General features: G+C 41.9%; 1 protein-coding gene across 1 annotated transcript in view; it reads right to left on the bottom strand.

Annotated features, from left to right (window-relative positions):
* Window positions 1–424: 424 nt before the first annotated feature.
* Window positions 425–19,008, bottom strand: part of CFAP91 (cilia and flagella associated protein 91) — a 30,655-nt gene continuing 12,071 nt past the window's right edge. Inside the window, exons 9-16 of the mRNA XM_013958063.2 lie at window positions 17,203–17,319; window positions 14,319–14,390; window positions 12,502–12,648; window positions 9,214–9,435; window positions 7,805–7,953; window positions 6,484–6,575; window positions 2,950–3,269; window positions 425–594 (exon numbers count right to left, since the gene is read on the bottom strand). Of these exons, the coding sequence (XP_013813517.2) occupies window positions 2,968–3,269; window positions 6,484–6,575; window positions 7,805–7,953; window positions 9,214–9,435; window positions 12,502–12,648; window positions 14,319–14,390; window positions 17,203–17,319 (1,101 nt within the window). The 3' untranslated portion in view covers window positions 425–594; window positions 2,950–2,967. The remainder of the gene's footprint in view (window positions 595–2,949; window positions 3,270–6,483; window positions 6,576–7,804; window positions 7,954–9,213; window positions 9,436–12,501; window positions 12,649–14,318; window positions 14,391–17,202; window positions 17,320–19,008) is intronic.

The raw sequence follows: 19,008 nt of genomic DNA, 5'->3' as shown, positions 1-19,008 counted from the left end.
GAGGGAGGCAGGAAAGATGGTAGAGCATGGGTTTGTTGCATTTTTATGCTGCCAAAAATTCAGATAAAGTGTCCAGGGAAAAAGATGTGTTAGCTTCAAGCTACTCTGTCAAAAGTCCTTTTTGCTGGTCTGAACTGTGGTCATAGCAGAAGGATTTCCTGGTTCCACTCTGCAAGTGCCTTATCAGCAAGGAAGACCTAAGACAATCTGTATTCATTCATTTACTCCTAGCGACCAATTATTAACCATTCCCACAGTCCCCTGTGCACTGACTGCATTTTATCCAGTCTCTTTGGGTTCAGCCAGTCTCCCACACCTGTCAGGATACAGAAGCAGGCTTTGCAGCACAGCCAGGCTCCCTCCCAGGGGCAGCTGGTGAAAGAAAAGCAGGACAAGCAGAATATCCCCAGTGTTCCCATTTTATTGGTGCAGCCCTGGAGGCATCTGCCGTGTTTGTTTCAGATATGAGCTCTTCCCCAGCATAGTTCTGGTTCCTGCTAGGAGAGGGAATGGTGCGTTCTCCTGTTGTTGATTTACAATCCCAATTCCCTCTCATTGTGCTAGTTTTCTTCCTCAAAGTACATTCGGCAAAGCCTGAAAAAAAAATTGCACATGGCATTTGAAAGCAGTTTCTAGAACAGAATTCCTGCGGGAATCCTGCCATGGCCTTCAGTTTACACACTATGCAACGTCATGTGGAAAAGACTGCCTTACCCTGACAGTGTCCCTGAAATCATAACAGAAGCCAAGGCATTTATAGCTCAGCCTGTGCATAGCATCCAGAGTCCCCTGTCCCCTCGCTGTCATGCAAAAGGCTGTATCACTGGAGAAGACCAGAACACAGAAACACCTACGTTCATTCCCACACGTTAGCACTTCTTGCCTTTTTAAACCTGTATCATATTGTATGATAAGCCACATGGAGAATGTTTATTTCAGCATATGATCTTAGAAACACAGTAAATGCTTCTCTGCATTGGTCTTCCTACTTTACTGTTTTGCTGCCTCAAGTTTTCCATGTCTCTCTTATTACATTGGAGCTTGTGATTCATGTTATCCCCTCTCTTTTAATCTGGCTAAATTTGTCCAAGGTGGCCTGAGGCAACAGAGCCCATACCCAATATAGCCTCTCTTCCCATAGTGTGAAGAGTGTTTCTTTCAGTGTGTTTTGCATTTGCTACTTTCACTTTTACTGACTAGCTACTCACGCTATGAGAATTTTTCCTAATCCCTAAAAGGATCATCACAGAATCCTAACAGGATCTCATCACCCATCTTGGACTCCTGCCTGCTTCCGCAATACTTACATGGGCTGCCTGCCCCCACCAGCTGCCTGGTGCCCCTGAATCAGTGACCTAGAGCCCAGCAAATGTTTCTTGGTGCAGCTCTCTTAGTTTTCTCTTTCTCATTCTTATTTACAGCTCAGTGGAATACTGGGGTATTCAGTCTCTTTCTTTGTTGTTTTCTCTCTCTCTTTCTCCCCATCCCCCCAAAAATCCACAGAAAGGAGACCTGATGCAAAATTTTTCTAGGAATGCACTAGTAAGCCTGAATTCTTAAAGAGCTGCTGGTTTGTGTTTTGAAGGGACACAGCTATGTTTGGAATTAGTTAGCTGGACTATAGGCTCTACAGACAAAATGCCTGGAACCTGGATACCTGGATAGCACAAAGAATGGGCTATCAGTTACAGAGATAAATGATGGAAGTGCACAGGTATCAGTCCATTATTACATTATCATTGAGAGCTAATACTGCTATTTGCTGCATAACTAGTAGCTAGAGCATCAATGAGTAAGCATTTTGGGTGTTTAGGTGTGGCTGTGCCTTTTCCTCCAAAAACTGGTGCATTTGATGTTGGTACTGGTGTAAATGTAGGTTTGAGATGCAAAACCCACAGATCTCAAGAATTCTGACAGGTGAATGCTCAAGAGATGTGCAAATCCCTGACAGCTCTCTGATCAGATGCATTGCGCCTGTCTGCAGCCTGCCAACTTCTCACACTCTGAGTTGGAGCACCCCCATGCTTGCAAACAAGGCAAAATCAGCATCCTTTTTGCATAGCCTCATGGAGCCAGAAAGCCAGAGTGACTAACAGTGTGCTCCCTGTTCTAAGAAATAGGATTCTTGCCAGAAATGTTCTCCTTTGCGATGAGAAGGAGCTAGAAGAGGTCAGCCCAAAGAGTAACATTTCTGGAAAAGCCATGAGCACTGGTTAATGGTTTCTTTGCACAAGTTACATCAGCCCCACATCATTCTGCTATCACCTACCTTTAGTTATTAGCGCCAGACACTGCCGGCCTGGCAGGAACCACTCTGCTGAGCTAAGCAAGGGCTAATTATGTGAAAAGATGATGCAAGATCTGACCCTTACTAGCAGCCTGTCTAAGATGGTTTTTATTCAGCTTCAGTGCTTATTAATGGTAGAACTAATGCAGGAATCCGCTTTACTCAACTAAGGAAGTCAGTGGGATATGTTTGAGAAAAGATGTTATGTATGGTCTCAACTCAAAATTTCCCACGGCTGGAACATTTTTTCATTTAACGCTCTTGATGCGAGGAAACACCATCAAAAGCCCAGGTGCAGAACTCTACAGGTCTGTGCCAGGAGGACAAACAAGGGATGCTAACACTGAATCTCTCACTCTAACTTCTTTTAGTAATTAGAAGAGGTAAGTTAGCAAAGCAAAGTTTAAAATGCCCCTTTGTGTGTCAGCCAGTAAAGCACTCTTTCTGGGTGATAGTCCAAAGCTAGATATGGCGTTTTGGATGGAGGAGGCCATATTGAAATGTACACAGAGTGGCTCCAGGACAACATTGCTGGAAGGAGGGATAGCCCAAAGGAGAGAGATGTTTTTCCATCCTGGATGCCCTGAAAAAGTACATATAATGTGCTTCCCTCTCCTTCTCCATGATCTGAGTTTAAACCATAGAGGGGAAGGGAAACTCACCTTGCTCATCATCTGTCTCTAGGAGGCTGTGGCATCCATGTCTGATACATCCGAATGGGTCTCTGCTGTCTCTCCTGTGCTTTCATCACCCAGAAGTTTAGATAGTTCGTGTGTGACTGGAATGGAGTAAGTGCTATCTGTTGCACTCAGTCCAGCAGTTGTCCTGCTTGAAGTAGTGCTAGCTGTCACAGCAGGAGAATCTCCCTTTATCTCGCTGGCAGATGTCCCCTGATGCAAAGTCAGATGGGCCACTACTCTCTCTGTGTCCCTGTAGATGATCTGATGAGCAGCATTGATATGTTTTCTTTGGGACTGCCTCACTGTGCATAAAAAGAGGAAAGACTTTTACTTGGAAAGGTACAGCAAAGTGTTCTCTGTAGGGGAGAAGGGAGGGAGAGCTTTTAGCTTTCTCCAGCTGTGGAAAAGCCAATTTCAGGAGGAAAAAAAAAAAAAAAGACATCCTTCTGACTCTGGCCGATAGGGTTCTACTGACACCTAATAGCAGCAACCAACTTTGCACTTCCCTTTGAAGACAACCTCCCACAGTGGGAAGCACAGGCAAAGTGTTTTCCTTTCCAGCTTAGGGCAGAATTGCCCACTATGTATTCAGGCTTTAAAATAACTTCTCCTTCAGTATTTGTTAACTGCAGCAGGTCTCTGGAAGACTGAAGCTGAAATCTGCCCTCTCCTGTGTCAAAATTCTGCCTGCACAGAGAAACCCTTATGGAGTTGATAGACAGACCTGGAGACAGTATAGACTCATTAAATTACCTACTTTATCATCTCCCTGTTGCTACTAAAGGATTGTTCTTTGCTGTGTTTTACAGTTTTCATCCAATCTAGTTTGTATATATTTCCAGCCCACCTCTTGGGAGCTAATTATCCAAGCTAAACCATTCACCCTACAGTTCTCTTCTCTTCATTTCTCCTCACTGTTCTTCATTCCCTCTTTTCCTTATGAGGCTTAAGATGTTGGTAAAGAAACATCAGGATTTAAATACTGTGTGCATGTAAGGAAGGGATGGGGAGCATTGCAGGAATAAACTGTGGTTCTGCTCACATCACTTCCCTGCAAAAGTCCAAGACTTCCTTGTGATTTTGGTCTGTTTACACTGTAAGGCTGAGCTGTATTTTAACTGTGAACTCTGAATCACTGGTGTCTTGCATGTGTCATACGGTCCTGCATACTGTCACTGGAGCAGTTCAGATAGACCTCACTCGCTGAACTTTACTAATCTATCCTTTTTATATTTTGTCCATCTCCCAGGTCCATTCAGTTGACAATGAAGACAACTGGATCTAACTTGCATTTGATAAACTGCCCTTCACCAGCCAGCTCTCAATTCCCAGGATAACATCCTCCATCCAAAGCATTTTGACTTCAACTGTTCATGTACCACTGCATCAACTATTACCTCTCCTGGTATTGCTGCAGTCCCTTCCTTCATCCACAGTGAATTCTAAAAGAAAGATGGCTTAAATTGCTGGGTGAGTTTTGTCCTTTTAAAAGCAATTTTTTTTCTTATCAACACATTGCCTTCTAGCTCCAGCGAAAGAGAGTTCAGAAGTGAGGGGTGTCTCAGGATGGGCCAGTATTGGATAATGCCTGCTTTTGTGCAGAAGAATGGGAGAGATGCTCAAGAGAAAAAACAAAGGAAAAGAAGGCTAAGTAATGGCAAAAGAAAGAGATCTGTATAAGGGGAAGCTAAAGCATAGGCAAAGGTGGAATGTGCAGGTCCTCAGCTTTTTATTATACAAATGGATTTGCTCCTCTGGCAGGCCAGTCAGTTGCTGACCTCAGATCCCTTTCTGCTAATTTCAAGGAAGTTATGTGCTCAAGCATGCACCAGATGGATAAAACAAATAGAGTTTCATAACGACTAATCTGGCTTGCTCTAGAGAAAGCTTTAAAAGCTGCAATAGAAATGCAACACACTGACCTGCTCACGAGTTCAAATGGCATTTTTTTGATACTATTTCTTTGGATTTACATGGAAAAGTTACTTACACAATGATTCTGCTTCTCTGAAGATATCACTGTGCAGGAGGCTCATGGCAGGGCCTGTTCTCCAGAGCATATGTTTGATAGAACTCAGCTAGCTCTTAAAAGCAGGGGGTCTATCCCACTCAAGGCAGCAATAGCAGAAGAGAGTATGAGCAAGGTCTCTTTGGGACATGTGACCCTTGCTGCCACAAGACTATTGTGGCAAGTTTCACCTGACCATGTTTGAAGGAGCTCTTGTACTTTATCACCTATTTCTCTAGCTCTTCTTCCAGCCTCCACTTTAATTTTGCATAGGTCTAGCTCTGCTTTCCAGACAGATCCCTTGTAGCTAGCCCAAATTTTGGAGATCTTTTCCTCTGTTGCTTGGAAGCGCTTCTGAGGTGCTTAGCTCATCAGCTATTGTTGCATTTAAACCCAATAAGTATTTTCTTGCTTCCTCTGCTTGACAGTGCCTCCTTATGTCCAGAATCCTAGGCCACCTCTACGTCTTCTCTTTCTGAGATGAGCTAACCTGTGTGCATTAGTGCCTGAGCTACAGACTTCACTGACCAAAATTACTTTGCCTTGCTTTGGTAGGCTTGCAGATCCAGCAAGACTAAGAAGAAGGGAGCTGATTAAGCTTAGAAAGTATTGCCTGCTGCTGAATAGTTACTGTTGTTGGTGATAAATACAAACCAGGAAGAAAGAACTTTGCACAATTTACAGATCACAAAAGGTGTTTGCAGGGTTTGTATTTTCATTAACAAAGCAAAAAAGCAATAAACTAAGTGTTTTTGTTCTCAAGTCAGCGAAAGACAATAAAGCAAAGGCCACCTCAGACTCTATCTCGATACAATTGCTTTTGATAGGTTATATTCACTTTATATGGATGACTGGTTTAGTCACAGTGTGCTGGTTAGTGGAAACCTTCCAGTTAAGAACAGCCATTTATTTTGGATCCTCAGTGTAATACATGGGTTTCCAGGGTCTTCGCCTCTGTATTTTGAAGGATACTATTCCATTTTGACTAAACAGAAACATCCTTTAAAACTGCAAAATTATCCACTTAAAACATGATGCCACTATAGTCAACCCTAAAACCTTATCTTTGCGTTTACTTCTTGACCAATTGGAAGAAAGGCAAGGGGAAACATGTAATCTTCCTTTCACATATATTTAAGTAATCTGCCTGTTAAAGACTTCTACAGTTTTTACAAATTGCCATATAATAGATTATTCACAGCTATGCTACTTAATGACTTTTTCCAGTTTATTTTTGAAGGCACAATGGGCTTTTTCATCTCCTGTAGTTTTACTGTTAAAGTTGCACCAAATTACTTTAGGTCTGAATTTGGGCTACCATTTTAAAAGACTAAGGCTCATGAGAAATCTGTGAAAAGGGGTCAGAGGGCTAACTTTCTACCTGCAGAGTGCAAAAGAGGAATCTCAGAGAACTGAGACAGCTTTTGGGAGCGTGCCTTTCTTTCGCTGAGCTGAAACGAGGAGGGTGAAACAATTCAAGAAGAGAATAAAGCTATTGGACTCCTTACCTTTCTCTTTGACAGAGATTTTCTCAACCTCTGGAATCAGGAAACTATAAACCAGCTCTGCTACAATCTCTTCTGACTGTAGGCGAGTTCGACTATAGAACAGACACAGGGTGTGATATTAGCGTTTTACTCTTCTTTCCAGATCACCCCTGAAAACACACAATTCCCTTATAAATATTCTCACTATTTTCAAGTGAATGTATTCTCATGACAGTAATTGTCAGCTGGGTATCTGTTTATCTCATAAAATAGTGTACAGCACTGACAGTGTGACTGATTATTCCCCTCTGCACAGCGCTGCCAGTGTGTTCAATATTGTATTGGAAAAGCAATATTTCAGGAGAGAAGATCCCCCCCAGATTCCTGATCCTCAGAGGTATTTAGGAATCCAGCTATCACTGATGTCAAACTGAGCTAGACACACAGTTACCTCTGAGGATTTGGGTCTTTGTCAATTTAGTCTGTGGTCTGTTGCTGAGTTTGCTAAATTCTTCCCTTTTGTGACTTTGCATTTGGCTGGTCCCCAAGCTCTTTTCCATGCCAATATTTGGTGGGTTCCCAATTGGCCCAGGGTCTGCATGCATTATCTGTGGTTAAATCTCCCCAAGGATTTCAACATTCATATTCATCTGGTTACAAAATACACAGCTGCTGTACCATAGGAGAGTCACTGTGTCATTGGCATTTTCATGGCTCAATTCCAAAAAAGCACATAGAAACTGAACTGGAGGTTTGGCAGGTCCTAAAAAGTATTCACTGCTGATGCCCCAGCCAAACACAAGCTGGTGGTGTTCCCAACAACTTACTATACTCAGAGTGCCTTGTCAGGCAGCCATCAGTATGACTGACCGCCCCTGGAAATTGGCAGTTTCCTAAAGAACAGCCACCCCAGAGTGAAAGATTGCTGTATAGCTGTATCTTTAGCATCTCTTTCAAACCAATTTTCCGTAGTACTGTAAATAAATGAAAAGACCAATGTGAATGGGTATTGCTTTAGGCAGTTCCCAGATTCACTTAAAGCTCTGTCACAGCATCTCATTGGCATGGAGAAGTCTAAAAAGGGTGATTCACAGATCCCAGAAGTGATTTGCAAAGGGAATCTGGCACATGCTGTATGGAAATAAAGCTCTGACGAATTTATATGTGTATACCAGGTAGTAACAGTGTGGTTCCCATACAACCTTCACACTAATGAAGTGGCCATGAACGGTATTGCTCTACCCTTCCTATGTCTTAGATTAGAGATGTAAGTACAGATGCAGATGGTTAGGCACGTTCTAACTGCTGCAAACAGCCTCTACTGTGCATTTTAACAGCATACCGATTTTCCATTTCGTAAGCAATGTCATTGATTTCTACAGCCATTCTCTGAATCTCTTCCCTGGCATGTTCTTCAGCTGTATTCTCCATACTGCTCAAGATAATGTCTTCCAAGTAGGAGTCAACAGTGCTCTGGTGCACTTTGACCACCTGGAAAAAACGCCAAGATATTGTTTTTACTGGTTATTGCTATGACAGGTGGCTGGAATCAGATTTCCAGCGAAGCAAGGGCCACGGATTGTTTTCAGCAGCGCTTTCTGAGGACAACTTGTGTAAAAATTTCTTCTCTGATAACTCTTTTTGAGAACTAACTGAATACAAATAAGTGCAGGAAAGAGCCAGTACTAGAAGTAAAACTTTTATTGGCAGATCTACTCTCCAATTCCTCTGCAGCAGGTTAGTTCTGTGAATGCAATGGCAGTTGCTTCCTCAGTTCTCATGGTCCCCTGAACAACTGCCAAATAATCATCCTCAGTATTGGCTTCAGTAAATTAATCAGGTTTCATTCATGCAAATCCTGAAGGAAAAGGTTCCATCAAGACAGTCAAAGTAACATGAATAAGAGAAACATATTGGTTGCCTCATAAGGGTTGTAGGGCAGAGATTCTAGAAATGAGCCTGTCTCTTCTGCTAGTCTGAAGGGCATAAGCTTCTTGCACTTTGACCCTCCCTGCCTCCCACTCAGAGAAGCAGAAAAGAGATTTAAAAAACAAGATAAAATTAAAAAAAAAAAAGTGATTTCAGACTCTCTTTGTATTAACCTCCTCCCACAAAGTTTGAAAATTATTGGTTTAGTCAATTAGGCTCCCACTCATTCCTTTCAACTGGGAGAAATACGCTTCATGCAGACAGGAATGAGGGAATAGGAGTAGAACCATAGAGTAGTTATGGAATAGGGTAATCTCAGGATCTCTGTTTTTGTATTTCAAGGTTATGTTATCCATTATCATCGCTTCAAAATAACTCTTGTTATGGCACTCCTTGTTAGAGGCAGTCCACTTTTGGGGGGCAAATTCTCTCCAAAATTTGCTTGAAGGCATTCTCTGTAGGAGAAAACCTAATAGTTCTGCTGGACAGACCAAGTTATGACTAAACATTAGTCCTAAAGATTATTTATGTACATATGCTCTCCATAGGTGTTTTTTGTGGAAGTTTGGAAACCTACATCTATTCATGACGTGACAGAATAAATAGCAGCACTGTCTGTTGGGGCATTCAGATCATCCTTTATTTAATGGAGATGACTCTCTGAGGAGGGAATCACCCTCTCTTCACTAAGACTTCCCCCTCCATTTTAAAACTAGCCATCACCTAAGTCAGTGCTTGAAGCATTTCCCTTCCAGCTGGATCTTCCTGCAGGGAGGCAGTTCCCTGAAGCTGCCCACAGTCCCAACACTCTCCCTCTCTTACCTGTCTGAAAATCTCATCCTCTTCCTGCCGTTGCATCTCTTCCACCTGGCGGCATCCACTCTCCTCTGCTTCCCTCATTCGCCGCTGCCTCTCAGCTAGCATAACAAAAGCGTGGATCTTCCGCTCTTCTTGCAGCCTCAACAGCTCTTTAGAGAGGAAATCAAACATGTTCGCCAATGTCCTTCCTTCTGCCCAGGCCAAGTGGTTTTCCATTTGTGATAGCTTTAAAAAAAAATGCAGAATTGTGTTACAAACCACAGGAATGTTCCTCTGACCACAGGCATGTGAAACAGCTCTGCAGTATCCACTCAACCCAGCCATGGGGCAAACCTAGGAGTTTTGCATTCTTTTGTTTTATATACGCTGGCCTGGATTCTGTATAATGTAAGGCTCCTGTATACTGGCTCTGATGGCATAAAGAGGCTAAAGGATGACAAAACTAGTCAATCTGGGAATAGTCCCAATCCTGTTGCACTAGGACAGGCAGCCCCTATGCTTGGGTAGATGGGAGGAGATAAAATACTAGCTGCATTGTATTCCAGCTATTATGAACTGCTGTTGTGGCTGAGAGTATAATCAGAACAGTTACTGAGCCTGTCTGTTACTGGGAACTGCTCTACTTCCCAAATCAAGAAATGGGAGGTATAAAAGTGACGATGAACTGACTTCAACTGCATATCCTCCATCTTTCTGTGCTAAGCTTAGCTGGACTAGGATAGAAAAATAGGATCAAAAGTTGCAAATGCAGCATCTATCTAGCATTCAGAAAACAAAATCTCTCTCTTTATGGGCAGGGATCTTGACTAGAGGTTTAGGGATCTGTGCAATTGTGCATATAGCCACATTTCTATCCTATCCTGAGGATTCAAAAATGTTTGTTAAAGTTCAAAGCCACCTCAGCGAAATGGTACATCTTTGGGTGGACACTGGTGATGCAGCCAAAGTGATATAACTTGCTGAGGTCAAACAGGAGTCATGAGTCTCTACAGCTTTAGGTATTAAGTTGTTACCTAAAACTATACAAGTTAAGCAGTAGCTGCTAACAAATTCAAATCAACGGTAATTATACTGAGTTTGCAGAAGTGCAAATGAGAACTCAAAATTCCAGGTAATGGAAAATCAGGTCAGAAAGTCTGTGACAAAGTTGAGAATAGAGCCAAGGTGTTTGGTGCTGCTGTGCCATTTCCTCCTTGCTCCAAGCACATCATGTTTTATGGGTTCTGTCTCTGCAATCCCACTTTGGAAAGGGACGAGATCTTTGGTAAGTTAGTTATTTCCAGTTCAGACTATGAAGCCATGATCCTTGGCAGGAGGGAATGTGTGTAGCTGGCTGGGATGTGCATCTCTGTTGCAATAAACAGGCAATAACAGAATAGGCTGGAATGTAAAACTCACACAAAACTAAATGGAACTGAAATATCCCAGACAAGTGGCAATAAATCAGCTTTCTCATACTGTTGTGCAGTGTTTCAAGGAAAGCAGGATTGTCAGTGATGTCACACACATCTAGAAGTGACACTGCTTGGCCTGTGGGTGATGGAGGAAGGTAATGCAGTAACTGCACTGTCCTAGAGAGAGGGATAACATGGGACTAATGTACTTTTTTCCTCCTTATTGCTCGAGGTGCTGTGTCTAAAACCAGTGTGAAACACAGGAAAACAACCCAGGAACACTCTTAAAATTCTGTTTTACATCAGGTTAGAGATTTCTAACCCTCACCTTTGACCATTTTACTTGGCATTTCAGTCTTCCTTCTGCAGAAAGCATTTCTTGAAAGATGTCTCTTTTAGACCAGAAAGTTCAAAAATCTAAAAAAAGTTGTGACCACCAAGAACTAAAGAACCGTGAATCATCAGTGACTTTCTAAAATATCCACACACATAGAAAACTACTGGTCTTGCATTCCAGAGAGATTTAAAGTTCAAAATGTTAAGACCTGAGCCTTGGACTGTGTGCCTTTAGGGACTCAGAAAAGCAAAAGCAAGAGGTAGAAGGGGTAGATACCAGCAGAGGGGGATAGTGTCTCTCCTAAAAGGAGATTCTGAGATCAGAGGTGAGCATCTTTATTCTTTGCTCTTTCCTCCTTTCTGAATGTCATTATGATGTCTGGTCTCTCCTTCACTCTTACCTGGGTTTCCAGAAAAGAAGAACCATTTCAAGATCCTAATGCCTAAGGCTTTTATGTTTTATTTTTCTTAATTCAGTAGAAGAAATTGTTTTTCTATAATCTTCTGGTGTTCTGTATTCCTGAGTTCCACACCTAAGCTCCCTGTATATAAGGGAGCATCTAGAAATGAAAAACACTAAAACGCAATCTCTCAGTTCAATTTTTACTGAGCTCTGAGATGAAATTTTATAGCTGCCCACCAAGCAGTAGGCAGTGGGCTGGCTCCATCTCTGCCAGGCCAGCCAGCCAGTATATGCTGTTATCATAATCTGAAACCTGCAGAATTGCCTCACAGCTGGTCTCTGTAATACCATGAGAGTGGTAAGAATTACAGGATAACCTGCAGGAATGTGGGAGACACTATATATCTTGGGATATGGTCTGGACAAAATTTATTTACGATCCATTTCAGACCAGAATCTGCCATTTGATTCACTTTGCTCTGGAAGGTTGTGGCCCTGCAAGGAAATAGGGTCAGATTTTTTATCCTCAGCTCTCACTAGATTCTTGGTACTGGATGGATCCCAGTATTTCTCTGCTCTCCAGAAAAGTGGCAAGTACAGCAAAGTGACTCCATTGCTGAGATGCTAGATGTCTCAAGCCCAGCAAGATTTACAAAATAAATCCACTTTGGCTTCTTTTGTGATTTCTGCCTGAGTGGAAGCCTGAGAGGGTGCCAAGCTAGAAAGAGGACAGGGCAATGACATAGCAGTAACCCACATTCAGGAAAACAGCTGCCAGGGGCGACGTTGTGATGTCAAGTCTCAGCACCAGTCAAATGGACTGAAATATGGGTAAACTCAGGTTCATCTGACAGTGTAGTTTATTCAGAGATCTGGAAATATAAGTGCTCTGTTTGGGCAGAAAGCAAGTACAGCCTGGGTAGCAGCTGTGGTTGGGGTGCCTCGGTCTGTTTCTGAGATCCCTAGAGCCCCACAGCAGTGAGAGCAATTTAGCCCCTCAGGCATTCAATCCTTGGCCTCTGCTAGGAGGGCACTTAAGTAAGTTGGGATGGTTTCTGCACTTTGGATAATAGAAAACATAAAGAAATTAAATGTAAGTGTTGGTGGTGCTGCAGTCAGGAGTGTGACAAATCAGCCGCTCCATGTTTATAGGCAAACCTTGTGCATTTGCAAGTCATGCTGTTGCTGTAAGGCCAGTGTCGCTTGCTTCTCTGCTTTCATAAGCAGCTGAACGTCCTCCTGAAGTGCATGAGTGGTGCGCAGCTCTCGAATCAGTTCCAGACGCTTCTCCTTCCCTTCAAACATCTTATAAATAAAATTAAACAATGAGGCAAATTAAATAGAGGATATAGATCAAAGTATTTTGCCAGCAAAGATCACCCTTTTCTTTCAAGCTATAGGGTCAGCTGTTCCCAAGATCTAGTTCTTTGTTGTTAGCATTTGAAGATTTGGGGAATTTCCCTCATATGCCCAATGAGAAATGAAAAACTCTGTAACAAATGTGTGGCCACATTCAAGGCAAACACTACGTCTGTCAGCTAAACCTTGCCTAAAACTTCCTGTATGGAAGACGTAAGTTGACACCTTCTGCTATGGAGTATAGATGACCCACTGCTACTTTATTACAAGAGAATTATTGTTTGGTTCTGCTAGGACTCACCCAGAATTCAAACTACCTGAATGGAAAACAGCAAAGCCAGGGTCAAGTTTGTCCTTACCTAATAGGGCAATATCCTTCTTGATATCCTGTTATACTGGCCTAATTGTCAAAGTTTCCCAGTATGAGCATTGCACCTTTTTCTCAGTTCTGAGTTAAATGTCTCCTGTTTCAGCATTCACTATTCTTTGAAGGATATTCCTTTTGAGGGAATCCAGCAACAGTGCAAAGCAACAAGTTGGTGGGGAGATTATTGAAACTGCTGCTGTCCCTATTATGGGGTTCTGTAGCCTAGCACTTGCCTGACACACTCTTCTTTCCATTCTCCCTCGCTGCTAACAGGACTTAAGCATGCAGCATGGGGAGGTAAGGCTTGCTGGTAGAAGGTGAGCAAAAAAGGATCAGTCAACCCTGTTCACAGCATTCTCACAACTGAGTCAGGTATTTCTGAGCCAGTAGCAGCTGGAAGGAGGTTCCTAAAAATGATGGGACATTTCATGGCGCTCAAAAAATCTCGTGAAAATCAACAGCCCTGCAACGGAGTCAAACCTCATTCTCACAGATCACCACAGAACCGGGGAAGACTTGGGAAGTCTAGGCTTCACCTTAAGCCATTCCCAGAATTGCATTGTTAACTAAAGCTCAGGCCAGTGTCCCACATGGGAACACTTCACACACAATGACACAGAAAGAAGCAACAGGCATGAAAACCAACCATCTGAACTGGTCTGATCAAAGTGAGAGACTTGCTTAATATAAAGTCCAAACCAGGGCTACTCAATTAATTTAAACCTAGGCCTACTTCTACTCCACTGGAAGCAGAATGATGAGGCCTGCACACTGCTTTCATTGCTGGAAATCATGGTAGTGTGTTTCAACATTTAGGAAGGTTCAGCTCACCATCCCAGGAAACTGTGAGGATGGTAAGAAATAAAAGCTGCCCTACTGGAGGGTATGTGGGAGGTTTCATATGTCTGGGATCTTGGAATAATCAAGGCAAAATGTACTCATGGTCCAGATCTAATCTAGAATTTGCCATTTGAGTAATTCTGCTATTGAGCATCTAATTAAACAGCTCATTGCAGGGGATGGCTGGCACAGGGAGACACCCACAAACATATGTAGGAACCTAGAAGTTCCTGTAAGAAGTTTGGGCTGGAGAGCAAAGCCTTGAAGGACTTGAGATAACATACAAGAGGATATGCTGCAGAAGATTCATTGCCCTTGATTAGTTCTGTCAAAGAAAGATTGCAAACACACCTTCAGTCATCCCCACCATCATTCTGAAGACAGACATAAACAAACAGGCACAGAATACCATGTTCTGAATAGCCCTTCCTCGGAGCAACTTCTGCAAACAAATCACTGCCATTTCTGTTTCCTCTTCCTCCTGCCAAAACATAACAAATATCCACACCATAATTAATCATTTCTTTTGGTGAAAATACAGGTGAAGATTTCTATATATCATCCATCTAACTATCAAAAAAATCTAATTCATATCCAGCTTTTTTCCCAGTTGCTTCTGAACACCACGCTTCTGATTCCTGGGGAAAGGGAGATGAGTCAGAATAATACATACTTCCCTGTTTTACAAGAGATGGAGGAGAAAGACTCTGCTGAAGTTTTTAGAGGGTCTTTAAAGAGGAGTACCTAATGATAAGGAGGTGTTGATAGAGAAAATTACTTTATGTATTAAAAGTACTATTTGTAGCTTGACTGAGCTGGCAGAACGATCATCAGTGACATGAATTTACAGGTCAAGACACTAAGGAGGGAGAAGAATTGTTTTAGGAGATGCAAAAGAGCTGTTAACCATAAATAAAGGGATTAAATTAAAAGGGAACATATAAGATTTTCCTTCTGATATGGTGACTGTTACTGGAGTAACTCAGTAAATTTAAGACTCAGAGAGTGACTATTTGGAAGTAAGTAAAATGAATTACCTCATATTGCAGTTTGTCTCTTTGAGAGGGTTACTGGCCTAGCATTGTGTGAGTGATACCAACCTGGAAGAAGGATGAGGTTTAGTGGGTAAGGGAATATGACTACAGGAGATAAAATGTTGGCTTATTTTAAATATAGGAAGCATGATGGGCAGCATTTTTTCTTGCTGAGGGGGTCTTAGACACTAGCAGGAGGAAAAAGTCCATGAGGTACCCAAAAAAAGATTAAAGGGAATCTGAATATTGCAAGAAGGAAGTTTTTTAATAAAGCCAAGACAATGATGAGGTCTGAATTGAAATGTGGTATTTTAGAAGTGCTAGAAGAAGAGGGAAGAGCGTGGGATGAGAGAAGGGGTGTGAGCTTGAATTTTAGTGTCTGCTTTTTCTTAGGTGTTGCAGATTAAGTATTCCAAAAGCAAAAGGAAGCATTCCTTCCTTTCCACAACACCACCCAAGAGGAGCAAAGCAGAATAGGCAAAGGACTGTTTTACGATTTGGCCTGTTCTTTATCTCCAGAAAGAAGGGTTGAATTTCCAGCCCAGTTAGAGAGCTAAACTGTACCACATCACCTGGCTGCAGAGGGAAGTGAGGCCCCAAACCCCTTCAGGACAGAGTTTTTGGAAATGGAGACAGCCAGCACATGTACTGGACAGGTAAGCCAAACTGCCGCAAGGTTTAGTGTAAATTCTTGTGGGATGCAATTCTCGGTACTTGTAGTTGTATTGTTCAGTGTTGCAAATGGTTCCTTAGCAAGGATAATCACCAGTTTCTCCATCCACCTGCTGCAAAACAGCAGGAAAGAGAGAGGGGAGACAGAAAGTCTATCACGTCCTACAGGAAAAAAAGAGGATCTAGGGTCTAGAAGGATCTAGGATCTGGCTAAGAACAAGAGGAGGCTGGGAGAGAGTAAGGTGAAGGAATTGAGAGGTGCTCTGTAAGCTTCTTGGAGCTGATAAGTGCATAAGAAATGACTGGCGGAGAAGGGGAGGAGCTGAAGAAGCCTGCAGTAGTGTCTCCAGTCTCTCCACTTTCTTTTATATCCCTTGTGGTCCATGTCAGCAGCCCACCACTCCAGCACACTTTCCCTTTGAGATCCTCATCTCCAGATGATGATTTCCACCAGAAGCTGGTTAGCAGTTGGTTCTAGTATCTCTATAGGGCAAACGGAGAGCATTAACAGAGAAGAGCCTTGCTTTCAGTGCTCCTAGCAGCCAGCTGGAAGGATGTACAGTAGGAGAAACCTTGTTCGGATTCTGCAAGACAGAACATTTTAGGGCAGCCCTTCAGTGGCTGAAATGGCCTGATTCTACAGATGGAGTTTCACTAGAGAGCTCCACTCTCGTATGCATCTGCACGTAAGAACACTTGAGGAGAAACCAAATGCTGATAGAATTAATTTAGCTAAAGTTCTGTTGTATTGGAACTGTTCTAAAAAAGCTATAAACTGTAAATAGACTCAAGCATGACTACAGCTGGTGGGGAAAAAATCTTTCTGATATAGAAAATACCATGTAACCTGGAAATGCTTAAAAATCTGCTAAATTGGGACCGCTGCAATACAATAACTAATACACAGTAGTCAGTGAAACTGTGGAAAGCTCTTCCCAAGGGCAGTAGTAGACATTCTTATTTCAGTGATCTTAAAATGGACTGTGTAGACCACAATAAATCATACTGCACAAAGGAAGATAGTATGGATAATCTAATGAGCCTTTCTCTCCCTTACTTTTATGGTTGCTTGACTTTCTTAAATTCACAAGTTTAAATGATAATTGTGTTTGATTCTTACTGCACCATGAAAGTGGTGTTAATAAGCAGACAAAGCAATCCACTGGTGCATCACCTCTGAAATACATTACTTCAAGAAAGGAAAAGAAGTTGCAGCTTCCCTAACAAGTTGTTTTTTTCCCTAGAGTATATCACAACCCCATGACACATTACTGCTATTCTGACCTCTACAGAAGAACCATTTTCTGTGAACTGTCAATTAAATGGAGCATGCTCGCCAAAGACTGAATCCTGCATGATGGCAGGAGCATCACTCCAGCAAATTAATGAAGCGCATGCTCAGTGCTAAGCACCCGAAGTCTCACTGACTTCGGTGGGACTGAACTTAATCGCTTCACTGGATTACGATAGTGTTGTCAGATCAGGATAGAAGACTTCTTTACTTCTCTGGACATTTATTTAATAACCAGATAGGGAACAATCAAGGATCAACAGAAAAAAAAAAAGTACTAAAAAAATCCCACTTACGACTGATGGTTTTTCCAGGGTTGGAGTCAGAGGCTGAGGAACAGGTTTTTCTACTTTTTCAAGGAAACGAAGGGGCTTCTTTGGCTCCTTGACTTTATTCTTCTTGTCCAGTAGTGCCTGGAATAGCCAAAAAATTTAATCAGAACTGGGCTAGATAGAACACCACATTAAGATCGGTCCTCTGGCTACTGTCTGCTCCTGATCACACTGACTATAGGGAGTTGAAAGTATTCTGCACTTTTCAGGCTTGTGGCTTTCATTTCTTACCTCACCTCAGTTGAAAAACTGGATATGGTCAGCAGACGAGGCTGTTGACTGGTCAGAAGATACTGATGGGAGTTTCAAAATAACATGGAGGAGGAAGTGAGAGCTGTTTTACTGTATTTATAAGTAACTCATAAGCAATTGTGTAGGCCAAGTCACTTAAAATTAATCCAGAATTGGTATGAGCTTAATTTCTAATATAATATATTCTTAAATGAAAGCATATTTCAGATGATTTTTTTTTTCATTTTAAAATGGGAATCTGATTGAACAAATTAAACGGAGAGCTGTCTGCAAGCAGAGGTAGTTCTGTGTGCTGCTTTCTCAGCTTAAGCAATGATAAAAACAGTAATCATTTTCCTATAAGATAGAGGTAAGATTCTTTCAAAACTGGAAAAACAGGAAGGAATATCACAATTTAATCATGGTTTACGTATCACTACAGCATGGTTATAATCTTTGCCTTTTACTATAGGTATCATACTTGTTATTGAGGTTCGGAAATGTTTTGCAGTCAGGAGATTTTAAGAAGGGGGGGGTCACTTGGAGAGTGTATCCTCACTGTTCTGTAGCCCTTTTTCAGTGAAGCGTCTTCGTATGATACACTGTTGCAGCGCAGGATTGAACTGAATGGTCCAGGACCCCTTCATTGCAGAAAACGTTTTGAAACTCTTCCCTTCTCATTTGCAACTGCCTGACACACCAATGTCACCGACATCAACTGTACATGTGGATTAAGGGGAAACTAACTTGCCTGAGAACTTCCTTCTATCAAGAAAATCTACAAGTCCATTAAAGTGTTTTTTTTTTTTCCTCCTTGCAACTGTTTGATGGCAGCCACCAAATTTGTCAATAAAAGCAGGCTAGGAGTGACAATGCCACCAATGCTTCAGCCAGCTTTTAGAAAGCCAACATCCTGCCAACTTCCTATTGCAAGCTAGTTAGAAAAAGATATTCAAATAATCAATTTCTAGTGCACAGCAATGTCTGCCTACTGTAGGACATCTCTACACAGCTTACAAAGAAAAGGGAGTAGAGTATATCAGTTTAAATCTCCTTCAAAAGTATAATCCTGCTGCTGCATGGGTTGGATCTGTAGTCTTTAGTACTGGAAGAACAGATGTATTTCAGGAAGGTAAGGTGTACCTTATTTATTTTTATTTTTTTACAGGGAAGGTGTGCAGCACTGTTAGAAAGAGATGTTCAAAAAGAGTATGTCACCAGGGAGGGAAATAAGAGAGAAATTAAGAAAAAAAATCCCATGTTGAATTTCTCTTTCCAGTACCAAGGAAAGGACTTGCACAAAATTTAACTGTAAAATTAATGAAGTTTTGAAACTCCTATGGCCATTGTATAAAACTCTTCTTGCATGTTGGATCTGATCTTTCAGGCCAGGATAATTAATGGTTCTGAAAAAGGAGAGAGAGAGTTTTAGGTGGAGGGGGGGGAAAACACTTTATTGTTGAAAACTTCTGAAATGGACTGGGTTAGTAATACAAAAATCAAAGCCTATAAAGTGCTTACAAACCACGTGAAATGCTT

The sequence above is a fragment of the Apteryx mantelli genome, chromosome 1 (genome assembly GCF_036417845.1).
Source record: "Apteryx mantelli isolate bAptMan1 chromosome 1, bAptMan1.hap1, whole genome shotgun sequence".
Taxonomy (NCBI): Eukaryota; Metazoa; Chordata; class Aves; order Apterygiformes; family Apterygidae; genus Apteryx; species Apteryx mantelli.
Note: the sequence above shows the minus strand (reverse complement) of the source record. Positions and strands in the feature narration are given on the sequence as shown.